We start from the raw sequence: 23,236 nt of genomic DNA on the forward strand, positions 1-23,236 counted from the left end.
CAAGATTATGTGCTTAGGAAGCACCAGAACTGAGCTACCATTCTTCCCAATATCCCTGGATGGACTCTAGCGCTCAGTCATTCACTAGCCGCATGATTTTTTGGGAATCCCCTCACCCTTCTTACCTCAATTTCCTCACCCGTAAAGTAAGAGGCTGGATTTCCTATTGCAGGTTTAACATTCTGTGAGCATCAAGAGTGTTGCAAGCATGACTAGGAGGATTGGCTGTTTATGAGCCAATCAGACGTTTTGAATAAACACCTCCCTACTAGGCCAAGGTGCAAAGGGGAAGGCAAAAGTTAAAAAAAAAAAAAAACACCACTTCGATGAGAACTCTATAAAAACTGTACGTTCCAGTAGATTGGTCCTGTTTGGCAGCTGCTGTCTCACCCACAGCTTCTGACGTCTAAGAGGTCTCTCCTCTCCCAAACTGTAAGTGAAAGAACTTGCTTTGTATGCCTGGCCTGCATCTAGGTGTACGGCATTCAAGAGGGCACTAAGCCTGCTCTGGGGGAAAGGTGTGTTTGCCTTTGTGTTCTGCTGGGGGAAAAACCTGATGGCAGCTTTCGATCTGCTGAGACGTGCATGCTCACTCAATTCACCCCTGGCTCTTTGAGAAGTAGCAAAATACTCGAGACTGACCGCCAGTTGCCAGTGTTATGAGTATGATGGCACTTTTGAGACTTTGGACTAGGAAAAGCAACTTGAACATTCCTATTCAGTCAGGTTTTTGTTTTTTCTTCAGATTTTGAGATTCCTGATCATTTGTATTTTCTCTTTCCATTATTGCTGCTAGCTGCTATCCAGTTAGCCCCCAACTCATGGCAACCCCATGCACAATGAAATGAAACTCTGCCGGGTCCTGTGCCATTCCCATGATTGGCTGCAGACTCGGCTGTTGTGATCCATTAGGTTTTCACTGGCTGATTTTCAGAAGTAGATCGCCAAGCCGTTCTTCCTAGTCTGTGTTAGTATTAAAGTTCTGCTGAAACCCTGTACAGCATCATAGCAACATGCAAGCTTCCACTGACAGACAGGTTGGCTGCACAAAAGGTGCAATACCAGAAATCTAACTCAGGTATCCTAGATAGAAGGCGAGAATTCTACCACTAAATCACCAATGTCCCAGTCTCTCATAACGACTACTTATTTCAATGATTTATTTACATGTCTATTGCCTTACGTCATTTTCTTCATTCTCTTCCCACACCTGTTGGTACTAGCACAGAAGTTTCTTTGTCACAGAAATGAACTCTTGGCGCGCTTTGCCCTTTACCTTCACCCACTGCTCAAATGAGAAAGTGAAATCGGCATGGAAACTTCAGAGCATAGTCATGATTTGATTATGAATTTTCAAACCTACCCTTGTTTGATATATCCTATAACATTTCCTACTGGCACCAAACAGTTTGAAGACCCTACGGCTTAAGATATTAGGAATTGAAAGCTGCCAACTTGTTTGGATACATTTGTTCTACTCTCTGAAAAATAGCTGTGTTGTAAGGACATGTTGCCTTTTTAACTTCTCTTCAAACAGTTACCTAAGCCAGTTGATGTCAAGTCCATTATGATTACTTCCGAAAAATCAACCATTGAAAACCTTATGGAGCACAGTTGTATTCTGACACACATGAGGTCACTGTGAGCTGAAATAGTTACCTAGGGCTCCATTAGCCAATTTGGATGCGGCAGGGCTGTGCTCTGCTATCCTGGTATTCATCACGTTAGCCAAGGCTCATCTGGGGAACATCCAGGTCTAAGCTAGAACCTGAGGAGACATGGACAGGGAATGGGTGCATTACTGTACACCTCGGAATTCCTCTGGCTTAGTTACCAGTTTAAAGGAAAGAGCAATGCTCAGGTCTCTTTCTGGGCTGCTCCACATGTGTTCAAAGGCTCCAGGGATCAGGCTGCCCTAGAGCTGCCCTAGAGCACCTCACTCCACCTGTCATGGTGGAGTTTGTGGGTAATGAAGTGGTGGGCATCTTCATGCATCAATATATAGAACTGCTGCACTCACGTCCGGCAATCATAGGCTTTCAACGAATAAACCTCTTCATGTCTCTCTTCTTGAAAATCCATCTGCCTTGTACATGGAGAAGCAAATGGACTCTGTTGCCTAATATTTTTCCAGAAGTTAAATATCTATACTTTAGAAATTATCTTTTCACAGAACCTCTTCTAGGAGGGCAGAGAGAACCAGACTGTAGGGTTCCATATGTTATTTTGCTGAAGAAGGATTCCAAGTCATAAACCAGTAGGTTGTAACTTAGAGTCCTAGAACATCACAGCTTAGAAGGGGCATCAGACATATTCTCCCTGGGCCTGTTTCCTCAATTCTAAAGTGGCAGGGTTGGTACAGATATCTCTGAAGTCCCTTGTTGCCCTATTTTTCTCTGGTTACATTGTCTTCATACATGTTCACACTCACAGCTTTCCCCCAGATTGCATATATGTCACCTGTCACTAATCTATACTATATCTATACCTGTGTCGATGTCTGTATCTATCTGCTCATTAAGAAATCAAACATTACAAAAAATGCATAAAGGAAATGTGAGACTCGCTCTACCGCATCCCATTCCCCAAACATAACCCTGGGGAAGGAGGGGTGGGGGTGTTTCTCTGCTTATATAGACACACAAACAATATATATGTATACTACTTTTTAGTTTAAAAAATAGGATTATATGCATACTTTTCTGAAACTTCCTTTTTCCACTTAATAATATAATGTGAACAACTTCCTATTACACTTAAAAAAAAAAGTTGGTCCAAGACCTCAGTGAGCAGAGGCATAGGGGCACAAAAACCATTCTCTATCCTTACCTGCTCCTACGGGCCCCCTGTCTCCTAGTGGTGAACATTGGTCTGTGACCCTGTTTTATGATTAACAGAGCAGCAACGTTTGTGCTGATGTGGTACAGACCTTTAATCCTTCTGTAGAAGTTTAACTTCCTGTAAACAGCATTAGTTCAACTTGACCTTTCCTCTGTTGTTCTGGTTAAGTCAGCACAAATAGACTGAAGGGAATAGCTTGGTAGTAAGTAGAAACGTGGAAGTCTCTTCAGTAATTGTTTTTCAAAAAAATTATAAAAGAGAAAAATAGTAATACCTTGCATTTTCATAGTGCTTTATAAAGCATCTTAATGTTTACCATGCAATTCAACAAATATATTTTAAGCAACTATGATGAACCAAGTGTTCACAGTCTCATTTGATCCACTTGGCAATGAGACATCCAGAGTGGATATTACCACCATTTAATCCCTAGTAAACTAAGACTCAGAGAAGTTACTTGACTTATCCAAGATCCCAGCTAGGGGGAGGCAAACTCGTGCAGGGACCCAGTTCTGTCGGACTAGCAGCAAACCTCTATGGAATATTATGTTAGATGTTTATGAGTTGGTAGTGTCAGTGTTGTGGGGATAAAGATTCACAACCTGAGGCACTCTGGGAGTGCCATCAAGGACGTTAAGAGTCATCCAAACGCTGATTCCTTTTGCCAAGCTCACCCTTTCCTTGAATAGAGGGGAGTACTGCCCCTGATCCCAGCTTTGTGCCTTCTTAGCTATGTGTCCTTGGACAAATAATTTAAACTCTTATATAGTCTTTCCTTATCTATTAAGTAGAGGGGAAAAAACAAGCACAGGTGCCTACTGGGAATAAATTACATAATGCATGTAAAGAAATTAGCAGAGTTCTTAGCACTAAATGATAATTTGTTGTTATTATTATTGAGCTATTTTTTCCTTTTGTTTCATTAAGGAAATGTCTTTACTGTTTGGTAATTGTCAACTCCCTTGTGCAAATACCTAAACTGAGAGAGAAAATTTGCACCTTGGCCTAAAGGTCACCACTCCTAGGTTGGCTTTTATTAGTATGATCCTGGAGGTCAGGTACAAAGCTAAAAATCCCTGCCAAAAACATTAGGAACTAGTATTCAAAACAGGACAAATGTTGCCTGCAGATGGATTGTAGGGGCTCTTAAAAGATCATCTTTTCCAGAAATCCTTGCTTACTATCCTGCCCTAGTACCGCAATGATACCATTGTCATGCCATTCTTTTGGGTTAAGACAAGAACCACTGTCAAAGTGGACTGTAGCAACAACGAGGTCATCAGTTACACCTTCTCATGAATTAGTTTAATAGCCATCAACTCCTTATATCAAGGGACAGGGTACTGAGCACCTACCTTGAAAGGATTCAGAAAATGTGAAGAAAGGATTTGTCATGAGGGGCCAGACTCTACATTATCCTACCTGGGACCTTGGGCAAGTCAGTTAACTTCTCTAAGTCTTAGCTTATTCATTCATTTATGAAGATAAACTGCCCTGGTTACTACATTGCCAAGGGGGTAAAATGAGAGCTGGGGTGTCCTTGGGCTTCTAGGAAGTAGTATGCAGGCATGGAGCATCCATCCTGTGTATGAGTGCATGGTGGAAGGGTGGGTGTTGGGAAAGGAGGAGGCCATGGGATTGGATAGGAGACTACTCAAGATAATCTTCACTACCAACTTTTTTCTTTGATAGCCTAACCTATGGAAAATTTACTCCTTCCAACATCCAAGATGAAAGTCCTGTAAGCTTGCATTTTTAATACTAACCCAAAGTGGCCAGCACAACAGAGACAATGATCCCATTCAGAGAACCCACTGCTGAGAAGACTGCTTGGGTGGGGAGTCTTTGAGCCAGAGTCTCTCCTTCCTGAAGTAGCAAAGCTGAGAATTACTGGAGCAGGGATCACTATATTGATTTCAGCATCCTCAGAGGCCATGGACCTATCACCCCACCCCTGAGGGACTGAGCAAAAATCTTCCTGGGTCTGCCCCACATGGTCTCATAGGAGGCTGAATATAAGAAAAAGGAGCCTTGCACTCCACCTCTCTGGCCCAAAGCTGAAGAAAAGTAACTTTGAAGCCGAATGTAGGTTCCTCCTCCCAAACTTGGTGCCTGGAGAGTGATCTGGTGGGACTAGAGGCTAACGGAGCAAGTAGAGGATAGCCACAGAGGTCAAAGTCTCACTGTCCTGGCCTCAAAAAATCCAGGCTAGATGGCACCAGGAATCCAAACAATAGAGAGATAGTCATTTACTGCAGTTGCCTCTATTTGCCGGATTCAAGTCGGTCATTCATTAGCTGGCTCAGTCTCAGGATCAGTGATCCCAAAACTCTCCTGGAAGGCATTCTATTTAGGATCACCATGAACATTTGACATCCCATCTTCATCCATTATGGCTAATTGCAACTACTTAGTCTGTATGTCTGTGTATTGAGGAGGAGGGTGGAGAAACCAGGCCTCATTTACTTATCAGGCCCAGGTAATGGGCCAGAAGTATTGGAGGGGCCTGCACATCTTCTCTGTATACTCTTGCTGTCTTGGTAGTGAATCTATTTGAGTGTGTGACTCTGTGAACCACCCACAGTTCTGTTCGTGACTCTTCTGAACTCTTTTTCAGACCTCTCACCATGGCCCACCAATTTCCAGCCCTCACTCCAGAACAGAAGAAGGAGCTCTCAGAAATCGCCCAGCGCATTGTTGCAAATGGAAAGGGGATCCTGGCTGCAGATGAGTCTGTGGGTGAGTGTAAGAGACAGTCACAACATACAACAAGCATACTCTTGTTTCTACACTTAGCAAAAGCAACTTGGTAATTACATTCTCCTTCATCTCTGAGCAAGTGAGAGTTTATGTACACAGTAGTGGGACAAGAAGACTTGGTAAGCACAGATCTTTTCAATGTAAACCCATTAGGCAGATTCCTGAAAACCATAGCAAGAGGCTCAAGCTCTCATTGTTAAGGCCCCTTGTCTTAAATCAGGGCTGTCGCAATGCCAGACACTCAGTGACCAGGATGAGGACTGATATACAGCCATTTGCTGCTAATGAAAAGTCAGGTTAAAATCAGCCAAGTCAGGGAGGGCAGGGAAGTATCTGCATCTGGAACAGGGCAGAGCTTGTGGCTGAAAGAATCCCAGCTTTCACAAGGGAGAGCTGTGGTGGGCTTGCACAGACTACCATAAAAAGGTGAAAAGCCAGAGAAGTCAAGAGCCTGCCCAACCTCTCTTTTTGCCATGTGTGTACCCAGTCAGATTGGAGACTGAGCCAGAGAAAGGTAGAGAGAAATGAAGGCCTTTCATACGCAGTTGGACCCATTCATTGGTGGCTTCCACCTTGATCCCTGCATACCTAGCCAACACACTGGGCATTTTCCAACCACCATCCTGACAAAAATCAAGGCTTTTCTACCAGCGGACAACAAAAAGAGGCAGGAGCTTTGAAGAGCTGAATTAAAAAAAAAAAAGAGTCTTGTTTTCTATCGTGGTGGGGTCACTGAGATAGTGTGGAAGAGGGGGAAAGGAAAGTCCCGCTTGTCCTCACACTGCCTTTGGCCCACCCACCTTAGGCACCATGGGAAACCGCCTGCAGAGGATCAAGGTGGAGAACACCGAGGAGAACCGCCGGCAGTTCCGAGAAATCCTCTTCTCTGTGGACAATTCCATCAACCAAAGCATCGGGGGTGTGATCCTTTTCCATGAGACCCTCTACCAGAAGGACAGCCAGGGAAAGCCGTTCAGAACCATCCTCAAGGAAAAGGGGATCGTGGTGGGAATCAAGGTGAATACTTCCATGCATGTCTCACCTCAGCCTCACCTCAGGCGCGCTCCCAGCACACTGGCTGGGCAGGACCAACACTCCAAACATTCTTATCATCTAATTTCTGTTCTCACTCTTTCTTCTTCTTCTAGAGTTTTCTTCTAGTGTCCTCTTCTTTCAACCAAGTTTGCCTCAAAGTACTTAATCTCTCAACATCTCAATTTCCACATTTCTAAAATGGAAATAATGGTACATACCACATAAATTTCTTTTAAGGATTAAATAACTTTAAAAATAGTTCCACCACATAATAACTGTTCAATTAATGATAGCTATTATTATTAAAGTATCGTCTGTTCTATCTTGTAACTAAGTCTAAATAAACTTCTCCATGTAACTAATACTGCATAAACTTCTCAAGACTAAAAAGTAGGATTTGTTGGGTGTTTACAATGCCAAGAACTCATTTAATTCTCACAACAACCTCAGGAAGTAGACTCAATTATTATCCTAACTGTAGAGATGAGGTGAAAAAACTGAACTACAAGAGGTGACATAACTTGCTCATGGTCAGTGAAAGGTGGAGATGGTTTAAATCCAGGCTTTTTAACTCTTGGGACCTCTGCCATGCTAAGGGTAGAGATTGCACCCTCATTCTCTAGACCTCCTGTAATAACATTCTCTAGACTTCCTGTAATAACACAGTGCACAGTACATACAGGTGCTCAATAAATGTCTCTTGAATAAATGAATGACTGAAAGGAACCTGCTGTTATTCTGCACTCTGCATCCCAGATACTGTTTGATTGCTTCTTACTTTCTAAGCTCTGTTGTTGTTATGAGTCGATTCTGACTCATAGCGATCCTGTAGGAAAGGGTAGGACTGCCCCAAAGGGTTTCCAAGGAGAGTTGGTGGATTTGAACTGCCAACATTTTGGTTAACAGCTGAGCTCTTAACCATTGCACCACCAGGGCTGTGCTTTCCATACTTTCCATACTCCTAGGGTTGAATCTCTTGCATTGCTCCTTCCAGGTAACTTCTGTTCTTAATTCAACTCCTTGGTTTGTGAAAGATGAGAGCTATCAGTACCAGGAGTTCTGCCTGTGTTTTCTTTAAAACCTAACACCTGCTAATTATTTGCTAATGATTTGTTTTCACAGTTAGATCAAGGAGGTGCTCCCCTTGCAGGAACAAATAAAGAAACCACAATTCAAGGTAAGGATATTGCCCACTGATATGTCATGCCAACATATGCTAGAAATGAAGGCAAGCAAAGAAGTGAGGAAGAGAAAACAAAATGTGAACTTACACTGGCTTTAGAGCCACACACACCTGGTTTTGAATCCCAGCTCCTCCATTTAATAAATGTGTGACTTTGGGAAAAATCACTTAGATGTTCTGAGTCTAAGTTCTCTTATCTTAAAATAGGACAACAATATCTACTTTGCAGAGTTAATTGTGTGGATTAGACTAGATAAAATCCAAAAAGGGATTACCACAGTGCTTTGCACAAAGAAGGTGTGCTGTACCCGAAACTAATATTTTTAGAGAAAAATTTAGCAGCAATAGAGAGAAAAGGCTCCAGGCTTTGGGTTCAGATGCACGTGGGTTTGAATCCTAGTTCCATCACTTAACAACCTAAATTATTTTGCAGGATATTTCACTGTCTAAGAAGACCGTTGTTAACTACAGCATTGCATTAGCTAATCAGAATTTTAATTCCAGCTCTGTCACTGTTTAGCCATATAAACTTGGTAAAGTCACTTAACCTCTTGAAGCCTCAGTTTCCATATCTGTAAAATTAGTGTAATATTAACTATTTGGGTTGCTATGGTAATTAAATGAGATCAAGTATGCAAAATGCCTAGACTTACGCCTGGAACTTAGCAGGCACTAAAAAAAATATTAGTTCCCTCCATTCTACTTATGGAGTATCCACTATGTACATCAAACCCATATTTATTCCATCCAGGTCTCCTGGCCCAGTATTGTGATTAATGTTTTTTGGCTTGAGCATTTTCAGTCTTCAAGCTCTGTTGACAGAAAGCTAAGAGAGACCCTTTACTATGGCAGAGGCCTGGTGGATCAGGGACAGGGACTCAAAGAAGTTTTTCTTTCTTTTCTGACTTGCAGGGCTTGATGGCCTCTCTGAGCGCTGCGCTCAGTACAAAAAGGATGGTGCTGACTTTGGGAAGTGGCGTGCTGTGCTGAGGATCGCCAACCAGTGTCCATCCAACCTCGCTATCCAGGAGAATGCCAATGCCCTGGCCCGCTACGCCAGCATCTGTCAGCAGGTGCTCTGCCTTCTCCTAGGGCTAAAAAACAGTAGACGAGCACTTCTTTTGGAGTCCCTGAGTGGTGCAAATGGTTAAGTGCTTGGCTACTAACCAATAGGTTAGCAGTTTGAGTCCACCTAGAGGCTCTTCAGAAGAAAGGCTTGGTCATCTACTTCTGAAAAATTAGACGTTGGAAACCCTATGGAGAACTCCAGTTCTACTCTGGAGTTCTACTCTGGAGATCATGTACAGTTCATGAGTCAGAGATGACTCAGTGGTAACTGGACTAGACTGGAACACTTTCTTCAGAGCCTGTCTTTCCAATTTACTATTGTTATACATTGGCCTTCCTCTTACCTTTCCACTATATCTTGGTGGCATTTCTCACTGTTTTTGCTGTAGCCAGGCATGGTAGGGAGAGAACTGGTCCTGCAAGCCAGTGTTCCAATAAGCCACGAGCAAAAGGTCAATACCTACAGTCAACTCACTATAAAGTTGAGTATTAAAAGTGATCAGGCCCAGGACAGTTGCTTCTCTAGGTTCCATAAAGTCCAAGACATGATCCTCTTAGCCTTCTAGCTGAAGAGTGATAGTTCTGACCTACTCCCAATCCAAACACTTTCTGGGAGATTGGTGACTCAATGTCAGAGGCTTCCAACATGTGTCGAAGAGTCTTGGGATCCAACTCAAATCTCATTTGCTTCTGTGGGGACTATGTAGGGGTTACTGGACTTGTGGGAATCTGAGATTTCCAATTAGAATTGTAAGCACTGCTCAAAATCTTTAATCCACACAGGGGGCATCATTGCCCTTAAATGGGTGGCAGCTAGGTTCTTGGGGTAGCTGGAATAGTCTCTAGAATAAAATATAGAAATTAAAGGTTTGTATTTTTTTAACCCCATTCCTTTTCAGAAATAACTATTCTTGCCTCACTTTTTTTTTTTTTTTTCCTTTTTTTGGCTAAGCCACAAATGCTCAGTAGATATCCCATCAAATTTCTTTTCACTGTCTTTAAGTCCCCTATATAGTATTTTTCCATAAAAAGCCAAAAAACCCATTGCCACTGACTCAATTCTGACTAATAGCAACCCTATAGGACAGAGCAGAACTGCCTCATAGGGTTTCCGAGGAGTGGCTGGTGGATTTGAACTGTTGACCTTTTTGATTAGCAGCCAAGCTCTTAACTACTGGGCCACCAGGGCTCCATTTCTCCATAAGGGCTTAATTTTATATGAATTGAAACTGTTGAATCTCCTGCTACGGAAAGGATCATAGAGAGCACGACTTTACTTTGGTCCCCCTTTTTTCCTTTTAGAATGGGATGGTACCCATCGTTGAACCAGAAGTCATTCCTGATGGAGACCATGACCTGGAACACTGCCAGTATGTTACTGAGAAAGTAAGTCTTGAATATAAAAGTCAAAAATCCCGTTGAAAAGTTTTCTTTTTAAGTAACAGCTGTTATGACTAATTTATGTTTGGAATGTTCTTCAAGTTAGAATCATAATGTAGCATTGAGAAGCTAAGGAGGTGTTTATCAATCCTTCCACTTTTTTGGCACATGGTATGCTCTTATGGAAAAAGCGCAGGGTTTGCCGTAGCAACACTTGGCTTGTAGGACCTTAGGTAAGTCATATTATCTTTCTGGACCCTAGTTTTATTATATGTAAACTACAAAATTTAAAAATAAGATCTGAGGCTCACATGAGAAAAATATTACAAAGTACTTTGTTCACTTCTGATTTTCTAAATTTGCCACGGTACCTGAAAGAGGGTGGTTTCCCTCACACACGTGAGAGAGTAAGAAAGTCATAATGTAGATTAACCTCGGTTTCTTCCCTTGCAAACTTAGGTAGATTGAAATGAGCTTTTAAAGCACTTCTGTCTCTAAAATGTACATTTTTATGACCACTCTATTGCATGAGGAGCCCTGGTGGTGCAGTGGTTAAAACATTCAGCTGCTAACGAAAAGGTTGGCGGTTCGAATCTACCATCTGCTCCACAGAAGAAAGATGTGGCAGTCTGCTTTCATAAAGACTTACAGCCTTAGAAACCCTATGGGGCAGTTCTACTCTGTCCTATAGGGTGCTATGCGTTGGAATTGACTTCACGGCAGTGGGTTTTTTGGTCTATGGGATGGAGAGTGGAAGTCAGTTTAGATGTCCCCAGCTAAACCAAGGCAATCTCAAAAGGAAGTGACATTAACCAAAGGGAGTAATGGGAAAGAAGGAGTGTAGGCCTCTAGGAAGCAGGGCCATGTCAACAGCCCATGCAGTGGAGCAGCTAGTGTAGAGGTGGTGGGGATAAGCCAGCTTGATTGTGCTCAGTGGCTATGGTTTGCAATGCACTGCCCTGATGAAGCCCCATGACTGGCTGGGAAGCTCTGGCTAAACAATATATGGGCATTCCTTCATCCCTGTGTGTAGGAGTGCCAAGGTAATGCAAAGTCTGTCTCTAGGTTTCACCTGTTTGAGTTTCTTGTCCCTCAGGTCCTGGCTGCTGTCTACAAGGCCTTGAATGACCATCATGTTTACCTGGAGGGTACCCTTCTTAAGCCCAACATGGTGACTGCTGGACATGCTTGCACCAAGAAGTATACTCCAGATCAAGTGGCAATGGCTACCGTCACAGCTCTCCACCGTACTGTTCCTGCAGCTGTCCCTGGTAAGGCCTTTTTTCTTCTCTAATTTAAAGTCTGAGCCCTTATCCTTTGAAGGAGTACCACAAGCATTTGTGTTTGTCCAGGAGTTGGCTTCTATCCACGAAGCAGTCTATCTCACAGGCAATTAGCCCTACCCCTCTCGCTCCAAATGCTCACAGACAATCGATTTATTTCCTCAAAATTTTACTTCCCTCTTTATTTATTAAAGCCCTTCTCTCCTTAGCTCAATGAGCCACAGCAAAAGCAAACTCATTTCTCTGACCCAGAGCCCCATGCAAATCAAGCAGAGAAAAGATTGAGACATGCCATTTGTTTTAGGTTCACTGCTTGCTTTCTCAAGCAGGGTATGTAAACGGGGACTAGTAGAATGTAATGACTTCTCTCCTTCCAGGCATCTGCTTCTTGTCTGGTGGCATGAGTGAAGAGGATGCTACTCTCAACCTCAATGCTATCAACCTTTGCCCTCTACCAAAGCCCTGGAAACTAAGCTTCTCTTATGGACGGGCCCTGCAAGCCAGTGCACTTGCTGCTTGGAATGGCAAGGCTGCCAACAAGAAGGCAACTCAGGAGGCTTTTATGAAGCGGGCCCTGGTAAGATGCTATTACCTCTTATCTGCTTGGTCAAGTTAATACTTGGAGCTGACTCTCCCACATAGGGATATAATGGGGTTTTTTTAGGCCATAAAGGAATCTTCAGATAGTGTCTACTAGATATTTGAAAATGTAGCATTAGAGTTCCATATAAATATTAGGACTAGAGAGAGTTTTGAATTATTCACATTGGGAGTATAGTTGATGACAATAGATTGAAGGACAATTCCAACAAAGATAATTTCAGAGGGAAGGGGACTAAGGACTGAATCTGGGACACCATTCATTTTGGGAAGAGGAGAAGCCACCAAGAAAATCAGTCATAATATGATAGGATGAACCAAAGATTCTACGACAAAATAGAAAAAAGTTTTAAGGAATCTTCTACAGAGAGATTCAACAACAAAGGCTGAGGAAAGGTGCTAGGATTGGCGTTTAGGAGCATATCCTTGAGCCTCAACAAAACAGTTTTCAATAGAGAAAGAAGAGGAAAGGTGCACATTCAAAAAGTTTGTCAGGAAAAGATCTAGAAAAGTTAACAGGAGAAACGAGTCCTAAAAAGGTTTTATTCAATTACTAACCATTACTTTTTGAAAACCTACTATGAGCCAAGCAGTGGGGTGAACAACTCAGACACAGACTCTGCCCTTAGGGAGCTAAGAGTTTAGTCAAATACAAGTGAGCTGGATGTGTTTCAATATAAAGCAAAAGATTAAAGGTGAGGAGAGTAGGCAAAATTGAAGGGACAGGGACTTACAGGAAAAAGATTGCATGAGACGAAATATTAAATACAGGTCTTAGAGATGGTCTTAGAAAGGAGGAAAGAGAAAACGAGAAAGAGAATGGGTTTGGGATTAGTTTTGTAGAGATGAAGAGATGTACAGCTGATCACTGATTAGAGTTGAGGGAATCTGTTGAGAATGAGAAGGCATGGAGATTTCAATCCTAACAGCGGGGAAGGCTAGAAAAGCTGTTGAAAGAGTCAGCTAGGAAATTGACCAGACATTAAGGCCAGACATTACCACAAAGCACCAGGCAAGGTGCAGCTGAAATGAGAGCTTGAGTTTCTGATACATTAGCTAAGTTCCTGAATTTTCCTAACAGCTCTTTTAAGCATGCAGAAAGATTCAGATAAATCTTAACAGGAAATAGCAGGGTTAAGAGTAAAAGTTTAATAGGGAGCTGGAAGAACACCTAATTTTAGTGATAGCCCAACTTAGCTTAGAGAATGCTGGGCAAGGAATCCAGTGTAGTCAGAAGTTTGGTGATGAGGCACTAAAGGAAAGAAAGGCCCCTGGAAAGCTCAAAAATAATTTAGGGCCATAAGAAAGGCATGAGATTTTAGGGATGGATGAATACCAGAAAGATGTTTACCTGTGTTTTATTGGCTATGCAAAGGCATTCAGCCATGTGGATCATGACAATTATGGATAACATTGTGAAGAATGGGAATTCCAGAACACTTAATTGTGCTCATGCGGAACCTGTACATAGACCAAGAGGTAGTCGTTTGAACAGAACAGGAGATACTGCATTGTTTAAAATCAGGAAAAGTGTGCATCAAGGTTGTATCTTTTCAAGATACCTATTCAGTGTGTATGCTGAGCAAATAATCAGAGAAGCTGGGCTATATGAAGAAGAGCATGGCATCAGGATGGAAGGAAGACTTCCTTAACAACCTGCGATATGCAGATGATGCAAATTTGCTTGCTGAAAGTGAAGAAGCTTGAAGCACTTACTGATGAAGATCAAAGACTACAGCCTTCAGTATGGATTACACCTCAAAAAAAGAAAACACAAATTCTCACAACTGGACCAATAAGCAACATCATGGTAAATGGAAAAAATATTGAAGTTGTCAAGAATTTCATTTTACTTGGATCCACAATCAAAGTCCATGGAAGCATCAGTCAAGAAATCAAACGATGTATTGCAGTGGGTAAATCTGCTGCAAAATACCTCTTTCAAGTATTAAAAAGCAAAGATATCACTTTGAGGACTAGGGTGCACCTGACCCAAGCAAAGAGATTTTCAATTGCTTCATATACACGCAAAAACTGGACAATGAATAAGGAAGACCAAAGAATTGATGCACTTGAATTTTGGTGTTGGCAAGAATATTGAATATACCATCGACTGCCAGAAGAATGAGCAAATCTGTCTTGGAAGAAGTACAGCCAGAATGCTCCTGAGAAGGAAGGATGGTGAGATGTTGTCTCATGTACTTTGGACATGTTATCAGCGGGGACTAGTCCCTGGAAAAGGAGATCATACTTGGTAAAGTAGAAGGTCAACAAAAAAGAGGAAGGCCCAATGAGATGGATTGACACGGTGGCTGCAACAATAGCCTTAAACATAGCAACAGTTGTGAGGATGGCGCAGGATTACTCAATGTTTCGTTCTGTTGTACATGGGGTTGCTATGAGTCAGAACCAACTTGATGGCACCTAACAACAACACCTTTACCTTGTGATGATGTAGAGTAGTGTATGGTATTGCTGGTGTGTGGCTGATGAGGTGGGGAGACATAGTTAAGATGATGGCAGGATTATGAAAGTAAGGGCTGAAGGACCATCCACAGAAGAGGAGAAGCAGAGTTTACTGTCTGCAGAGTGATTCTCAAGCTTAAGCATGCATCAGAATCACCTGAAGGGCTTGTTAAAACACAGATTGCTGGGCTCTACTCCCAGAGTTTCTGATTCAGCTGGTCTGGAATGAGGTCAGAATATTTCTACGTGTAACATGTCTCCAGGCATTGCTGATGGTCCATGAAACACATGTTGAGAACCACAGATCTAAGCTGTAGAAATAGATCCTGGAGAGAGCAGACAATAGCACTAGTGATTTGAAGAACTGGTACCACTGAGCGGCATTTGAATTTTATCATAAATTTCATAATTCTCAATTTACTTTTAACTGGAACTCACACATCAGAGACCGTGTGGCATAATGGTTAAGAGCTTGGCTACTAACTAAAAGGTCTGCAGTTCGAATCCACCAGCTGCTCCTTGGAAACACTACGGAGCAGTTCTACTCTGTCCTTTAGGGTTGCTATGAGTCACAATTGACTCGACAGCAATGGGTTTGGTTTGTTTTTTTAGGAACTCACACAGGGAATTAAATGATACTATAATTACAACTACATAAAAATTACTTATTCTTGTAGACAAATATAAGTAGAATATGGAAACATTTTTAAATAAAACACTATTTTTTTTGCTATACCAGTGAGATGTTTCTCAACCTTAATTTCAAGTACTGTTGTTGCAATATTGTTGGTACTAAGAAGGAAGTTTCCCAGTAACTGACACAAATGTCAGGTTTGCCAAAGAAATGCTCAGAAAACTGAGATATAAAAGGAATAACATATTATAAAAAGAAGGGGATGGTATCAGTGGCAGTATTCAGCAAAATCACTGTAAAGAAAAAATAATTCAAATGAAGGTATAGCTGGTTTCAGATAAGAAGCAGAGAGCATCAAGCACAGGGCTTGGATTTCCTCTAACTCCATCTCCTCTCTCTCCCTTGTTTTTCAGGCTAACTGCCAGGCAGCCAAAGGACAGTACGTTCACACGGGCTCCTCAGATGCTGCTTCCACCCAGTCGCTCTTCACCGCCTGCTATACCTACTAGGACCTACAGCCAGCCAGCCTTGGTCTAGCTCTTCTAGGTGTCTTAGTAGGAGAGCTGAAAAGGAACAATCTTTCAACTGACCCTGGAAATGAAACAAAATTAGATCAGAACTACTGGAAACAGAGTTCCATATTCTTAAACACAAGAAAAAGAAATCAGTTATTGAAACATACAAGCACAAATATCAAGGATTTGACAAACTTTCACACAACTCGTTTCTTGCAACTCTTTCAGCTTCCCACTCCCCAGAGTATTCATTTAAAGAAAATAATAGGCTTTAAAATAAAATCGGTTATCCATTCAAATAACAGCCACCAAACAAAACATCTCTCAAAAGCTGAGTTCAGAGAACTGCATCTTATCAAAAAATCTTAGTAGGTGATGGAGACAGCTGTAACTAAAGGAGAAAATATTCTATAAACCTTCAGTTGGTATCAGGTTTTAGTTTTCTGCTCTTCTTTTCAAAAGGCTCAGTATATTCATTACTTTTGACTGCCCTAGATATGACTGACATTAATGGTTAAGGTCCTTAACTTTGACTACTCATTGGAATCACCTGGCAACATTTTTAAAACCCATATGCTCAGGCCACACCCCAGCCCAATTAAATCAAAGACTCTAGACATGGAATCTGTTTTAAGTATTAGGATTACTTAAAGCTTTTTGGTGATTCCAATGTTCAGCCAAGTTTGAGATCTACCAACATATGTTTCAAGTTTTGGAATATTTAAAAAGTAAAGCCATTCATAATATGAAACAAGTTAAAATGTAGCATGATTTTGAGCAACATATGGAGTGTAATAAAAAAAGAGCAGTGTGACTTTAATGCTTGGAACATTCCTCTCCAAGTGTCCCAGGTGTGGTGATGCAGGACTACTACAACTTCCTCTACACATCCAATCACACTATCTAGTTTTGCAGCACATAATATTCACATAATTATACTTAATTGACTTTCGATTTTCAGAATTAACCTATGAAAAAACATTAAAAGCAAGCAGAGTTACAAAAGAGAATTTCAACGTTATGACCTTGGAAAATATAAAATGATTTAACTGACGGTAGCTGGGAAATACAAGGGGGAGAAGGAGTGGAGGAAAGCAAAGGAGGTACTAATTCACTTAGTGGGGAGTCAGAAATATTACTTAAAATTGATGAATTAATAAATAGTGTTTAAATCTATTAAAGCAATAAAGGAAATGAATATAAATCATTAAAATATACATATCTTTAATTAAAATATAGGCGAAAGTAATCGTAAAAATGGCGTCGGGGAGGCATCTGACCTCCTCTAACTTCACCAGGGGGAAGGAGAATCATGATCAATAGCCCAAGGCTGATTCCTATGAGACTCTCTCTGTCTCCTGATTCTCAGGGCGGGGATCCCAGGTCCAAAGGACATGCTGTGCTCTTGGCTCTTCCGCCTTGGTGCTGGTGAGATCCTCCCTTTCCCACCTCTGGGCTTTAAGCCTCAAGGGATGGCAAAACTAACCAATCCCTTTGTTAGGGTTCTATAAACCTTATTTGCACAGTCCTGCCAAATCACTTGGGTGAGAGTTAGAAGACCATGGCGAGAAAGCAAACACAAAAGCGATCCATCACATCGTAGTAATAAACTAAATTCCTGTCTTGAATAGTGCAGTTGCAAATGGTACCACTTAAAGCAGATACATTTTAAAATAGAGGCATAAGCATATTACTTATAGGAACAAAACAGAATTAGTCCAAAGAGGCTTCTTCTGAGAAGAAGGGCATGTAAGTGGGGCACAAGGAAAGGGACTTTTACTTATTATGTGCTCTCGACACTATTTGAATGTTTATTTCCACGTTCTTGTATTACTTTTCTAAGAACAACTATACGCATAGAAGAAATTCTAACCTACTTTGGAGATCATTTAGCCCAGGGCTTTCATTTAGCTGATAATAAAAACAAGCTTGGAGAAGTTAACTTAGTTGCTGAGGGTCACACATTTAGTGTAGAGCTGAGAAATTAGAATCCAGGTCTCTTTCTCATATAATGGGTGCATGGCCAGGCAGGAAGGTAAAGGTAGCACTCCAGGCAGTGTTCAATACCTCTGCACAGGTATTGCTGGTCTTCTACATTTCTTATTGCATTCATTTATTCAGTTAGTAAGGACTTGAATTCCTACCGGAGCCTTGGTGGCGCAGTGGTTAAGAGCTTGGCTGCTAACTAAGAAGGTCAGCAGTTTGAATCCACCAGCCGCTCCTTGGAAATCCTATAGGGCAGTTCTGTGCTGTCCTACAGGGTCCCTATGAGTTAGAATCAACTTGATGACAACGGGTTTGGTTTGATTAGTGGTTTGAATTCCTACCATGTGCCAAGTTGCCCTAGAAGCTGGTCACACTTTGTATGACAGAGCTCTTCTGCCAGAAAATCTTCATCTAGAGCTTACTCAGAATCCCTGAACCTATACTGTAAAGAATCTCTCAGATTCTCATTTATCAGTTGAGCATGAGTTTATAATCAAGGCTAACTTATTTATATTCCTTGGTCCAGGCTGAACTACCTTTCACTGGGGGTGAGGATTTACAAAACACATTGTCTCTGGCTATCATCTCATACATTTTCTGGACTAAAGGACTGCAGTTGCCTTTGAAATCTCAACCCCAGTAACTTCCTTTACTCAGGGTAATTTGAAGACAAGTAAGTTTTGAGGCTACAGACCTTAATTTCTATTAACTGTGTGGTCAATGAGTGAATATATTACAGGCATCCTGGCTTTAAGTACTTTGTCAACCTTATTCTAGTAGTTATTGAACACCTAGTAACAACAAAACCAGGAACTAGGCATGGAAAGTAATCAAAATAAGTTTTAGCTTTAGCACGGTAGCCATGGATCCTGCATACCAAACAGTTAAGTTTAAGTAGCTAAACAAGAAGCGTAAATGCCATTGACTGGGAGATGGGAAGTGGGGAGGACAGTCTAATCAGTACGGCTGGGTGCAGAAAGGGAGGAGGTGGCATTTGGATTGGACAACACAGGATAGCAAAAAGGAAGGGAACTCTTAGAAAGGAAACTGCCTTTGTGTAAGGAAACACTTCGATAAGTCACTGAGAGAAGATAATACCTTGAAAGCATAATTATCAAGAGCCAAGGCCACAAAAGAAATTACTAAATGCTGGGAGGAATAAAAACAGGAATTTATTTTTGCTCTGAAGAGGGAGGAGAAGAGGATGGAGGGAAGAACAGAGAAACAAGGAGAGAGAGGAAGAAATGAGAAAGGAGAAGAGGCAGGGAGAAGCGAGGGCAATATTTAACTGTGGGGAGGTGACCTAGGACTTTTAAGAATGGGGAGAAATATCAAGCAATCTAAAGGTATTTGTTTTCTTGTTAGGAGAGCTGAGTTTCACATGAGTCTATACCATGCTTTACAAAACAAGCACACATAAGGTACTGAGACCATTCATCACAATTTGTAATGTGAATTAATTTAGCAGAAGCAGAAACCAGAGGTGACAGTGAGAATATAAACATCTAGAAACTTGCAGAAATCTTGGAGCTGGCTTTAGGTAAAGCAGGAATGGGACTTCAAGTCTGATTTAGCTGTCTTGGGTTGAAAGACTCCATTTCACTTACAGCAACAGATGAGAAAACAGGTCTACTGTGCTAAGTTGTCTAAGTTCACATAATCAGTAAGTAAGACTTAGGCTAGTGTGATTTCCAAAGTCCTCTTGGGAGGCAATACTCATGGTGGCTAAAAGCACAGGTTCTAGAGTCAGACGGTTTAGAATCTGTTGAATAATGTGTCCAAAGCTACTAAAGACCGAGCATCGATATACATGAACATATATAAAAAAAATCAGCCAAGTATTTATTCAATGCCTATTGTACGCTTGACACTGTAAGATGCTACTTGGACCTTGTATGCTTACCACTGAAATAAGGAAGACAAGGATACAACTAGGAAACAAACAAAATGGTACATAATAATGTGCTAAATTACAATGGCATAGGTTAGGTGCTGAGATCAAAAGGGAAGGAATGCTTTAGAAAGGAGGTGGAATAGGCTGCTGGCAGTTATACGATCTTGGGAAATAGTCTCTCTGAGCCTCATTTTCTTCATCTGCAAAACAGAGTTGTTATGAGAGTTTGTAATATTTTATGCACAGTGTCAGATAACATGTCGTGATTAAATATTAGTTATGTATTTTTTTTCCCTGTCACCTGGCTCTTGAAGAATAGTGAAGGCATATGAGTGGGAATGAACATAAATTGTGCTCTGGCTAGAGTACAGATTGTATGTTCTGAGAGAGAATTATGGGAAATTAGACTAGAATAGTGAAGCCAAGTGGAATGGCAAGCGAGGAGGAGGGAGTGTTATGGAAAGTCTTGCCTTGAAGTGATGAGAAACAGGAAACTGGATAATCTTTGAGCAAGCAATGACATAAGAGTATTGTTAAAACTTAATTTTTGGAATGTAGAGAATCAGGAGAAAACTGGGAGCCAGCTAAGGGTCTGTAGTAGCAATCCCACATATGGCCTAGCCTTCTGTTGGTGGGGTGAGTGGACATGAATGACATCTTTAGACTGGGGGAGACAACAAAAACTCTCCTTATGTAGCATAGCCATTTGCCACCCTAATAAAGTCTTTGTGTTTCATTTTAACCCAAGAGGCAAATACTGGGACGAAGGAAATCTCAAAATTCTTCTCAGGAAGAGACATACATGCGCAGATTCAGCCCTTTGAGTACTGTGGTACAGTGAAAAATAGGGCATCTTCTAAACATAGCACTAATTCAGTTCAGAACAACCAGGGCTAGATTGCAGCCCGAGGTTTCACGTGTCAAAGAAATCTACCTGGCCCTCTTAAGATATCCGAGGGCAAGGCATCTTTCTGCAGCTACTTCTAACTTTTCCTTGTCCTGTCCTGGTTTCACCCGAGGGGAGTTTATAAGCCAAAGAAGTCAGTGTGCACTTGGTTTCAGGAATGCAATGACTGTCATGTGATATGGAGGTTTTCCTTAGCCATTGGACATGACAAACCTGTTCTCGAGAGCACGGCTCCTGGACAGGGAACAGCACAGGCAGAGGTATGCACCAGGTTTTATTTGTGCAAAATGCATAGTCAATATAACCTCAGTGTTTGGTGAAAGGTCCTAGTCTTTATGTAATACATATGACTTATTATTGAGTCCCCAAAGTCTCCTTGAAGGCAAAGAGCTGCTTGATGTAACTTTGCAACTAATCCACGTAGAATTAACATAGCACTGGAAGGTTTTTAAAAAATACATATTAATTGAACTAGTACCACTTGTGCAGGAAATATGCCTTTCTTTCTTCTGTTTGTCCATGCATCATAATTACAGAGATGGCCTTAATTAAAAAGAAACATATTAAGCCACCCCACCACTCACTCAAAGCCATAAAACACTTTTGAAGGAGAAAGAGGAATATCAAAGGTATCAAACACTGATGGGGAACAGTAACTTAAAAAAAAAAAAGATTGGGACATTTGAACTAGATATTAAGAGTTGAAATGTATCTGCAAGCAAATACCGTGCTCAACTGGGAATGCTGTGTATGCTCTCAGTTTTGCTGACATCCTACTTTAGGAAGATAGACAAAAGCAAAATGCCTCACTCATTAAAATTAGAGAAATGGAGTATTCCAGGAATTTCTAATCGCTTGGCCACAAGACTCTTCACCTGCTTGTTTTAAAATGTTATCTACTAATAATTTGTTTCATCTACTTTAATGCTAATTTTCTTTCAAAACTGTTCCATATGTTAATTCTCTGAAGGAATTTGAGTAGTTCCAATGAAAGTGCATAGTCTTTTACTTCAGCTGGGCCCTAAACAAAACCCCACAAGCCCTCCCCAAGTTTCTGTTTGGTTCCCTCTCCGATTTTCCACAACTGCTACTCCAAACCTTTACTTTTGACAAGGGCCTAACTCTATTCTTATTTTTCCACATCTCTTCCTCCTTCCCTGACTCAAAAAATAAGTTTGCTTAATTTTTGAAAATGGGTCAACTTAAGCAAATGTTTTCTTCCTTTCCCCCTTGATTAGCTACTAAATCTGTCCTCTATTCTTTTCTCCCAAATTGGAGGAAGTATTCCCCAAATAATACCTCCATTACTGCCAACGTTCATTTTGTCTTCTCCAATAACCTATTCAATTTTTTCCCTGCTCTCTTTTACTTTCAACTGTTCCCTCAAATGGCTTTCTTTTCAGAACTGAAAAATACTCAAATTTTTCTTTAATCTCTATCTACAATCTTTTACTCCTTAATGTTTACAGACCAGTATAATTAAGTGGGTAAAAAGAATGCCCAATAAAGGGCTGCCAACATTTTTTTTTTTTTTTGCTAAAATATTTAACAATCTCCTAATATCACTATTATTTTATAAAATGAGTTTTTTTAAAGAGCATAATTTCAGAATAAAGGTCTTTAATAAATTTAGCTTTGTTTTTACAAGAATACTATATTGTCATTTTACATTTGAATGTAGAACAATAAAATTTTGTCATGAATTGACAGTAGTTGGGAACTGCTGATCTACATTCTCTGAGCACTACTTAAATTCCCTTATCAAATGCAAAGGATGTTCTTCAACCCTTCCTTGACTTCCCTGCAGTCTGTTCCAGGTCACTTTCCCACAGAAGTTATCAGTACGTATTGGACTTTCCATACCTCTGGCTGTTTCTCAGTCTACTTTGCAGGCTCCTTTTCATCTTGTGCAAGATTAAACAAGAGTGGTCTCTAGGATTCCATCTCTGAACTTTTCTTGCTTTATTCTTAAATATCTTAATCCATTTCCATGTTTAAACACTGGTGGAACCCTAAATCACTGTCTAGCCCAGGTCTCTCCCCTGAGCATCATACCCATACATCCAATTACCTCTGGACATCTCTACTCGCATAGATAGACCAAATGTTACATGCTCATAACAACTTTAGTAATCTGTTCATTCCACGCAAGGTGTACTATTTCCCTTCTCAGTGAATAACAGCACCAACCACTCAAACCCACCTTGAATCTTTACTCTTCTTCACTTCCCTCATCCAATTTAGCACCCAAGTCTTACTGTTTATATTTCTCAAACCCACCCCGTTCTCATTCCCACAACCTTAGTTGAAGGCATCATAACCTCTCAACTGTAAGAGCCTACTCAGCCTCCTGAGGTTCTTAGCATGGAAACCATAAGCCTTTGAAACAATATTTTGTATGTGCACTTTTCTGAGGATAAGATCCACAGAACTAAGAAAGGCCAAGAACCATGGTCTCAAATCTTTTCCCTCCCATTCATCTCAACACTGCTTGAGTTAAAATGGGGGCACTACAGGGTGCGCTATGTGTATAGTGTCTGGAAGGGGGCACAAGGGAATTATCTGGGGTTACTAGTAATGGTATTTGATCTGGGTGCTGGTTACATGTTTAGTTGTGAACTCATCGAGCTGCATGTGCAGTTAAAATATGTGCCCTTTTGAGACTGGAGAAACCCCGAGAGTAT

The 23,236-nt window shown here is 41.1% G+C and overlaps 1 protein-coding gene across 1 annotated transcript; it reads left to right on the plus strand.

The window, feature by feature from the left end:
* Nucleotides 1-311: 311 nt before the first annotated feature.
* On the plus strand, nucleotides 312-15,759 carry ALDOB (aldolase, fructose-bisphosphate B). The gene is made up of 9 exons (XM_004372212.1): nucleotides 312-432; nucleotides 5,459-5,580; nucleotides 6,407-6,618; nucleotides 7,759-7,813; nucleotides 8,732-8,892; nucleotides 10,190-10,273; nucleotides 11,364-11,538; nucleotides 11,928-12,127; nucleotides 15,664-15,759. Exons 2-9 carry the CDS (start codon nucleotides 5,469-5,471, stop codon nucleotides 15,757-15,759), a joined length of 1,095 nt encoding a protein of 364 aa, XP_004372269.1. The 5' UTR covers nucleotides 312-432; nucleotides 5,459-5,468.
* Nucleotides 15,760-23,236: the final 7,477 nt, after the last annotated feature.

The sequence above is a fragment of the Trichechus manatus genome, unplaced genomic scaffold, assembly GCF_000243295.1.
Source record: "Trichechus manatus latirostris isolate Lorelei unplaced genomic scaffold, TriManLat1.0 scaffold00016, whole genome shotgun sequence".
Taxonomy (NCBI): Eukaryota; Metazoa; Chordata; class Mammalia; order Sirenia; family Trichechidae; genus Trichechus; species Trichechus manatus.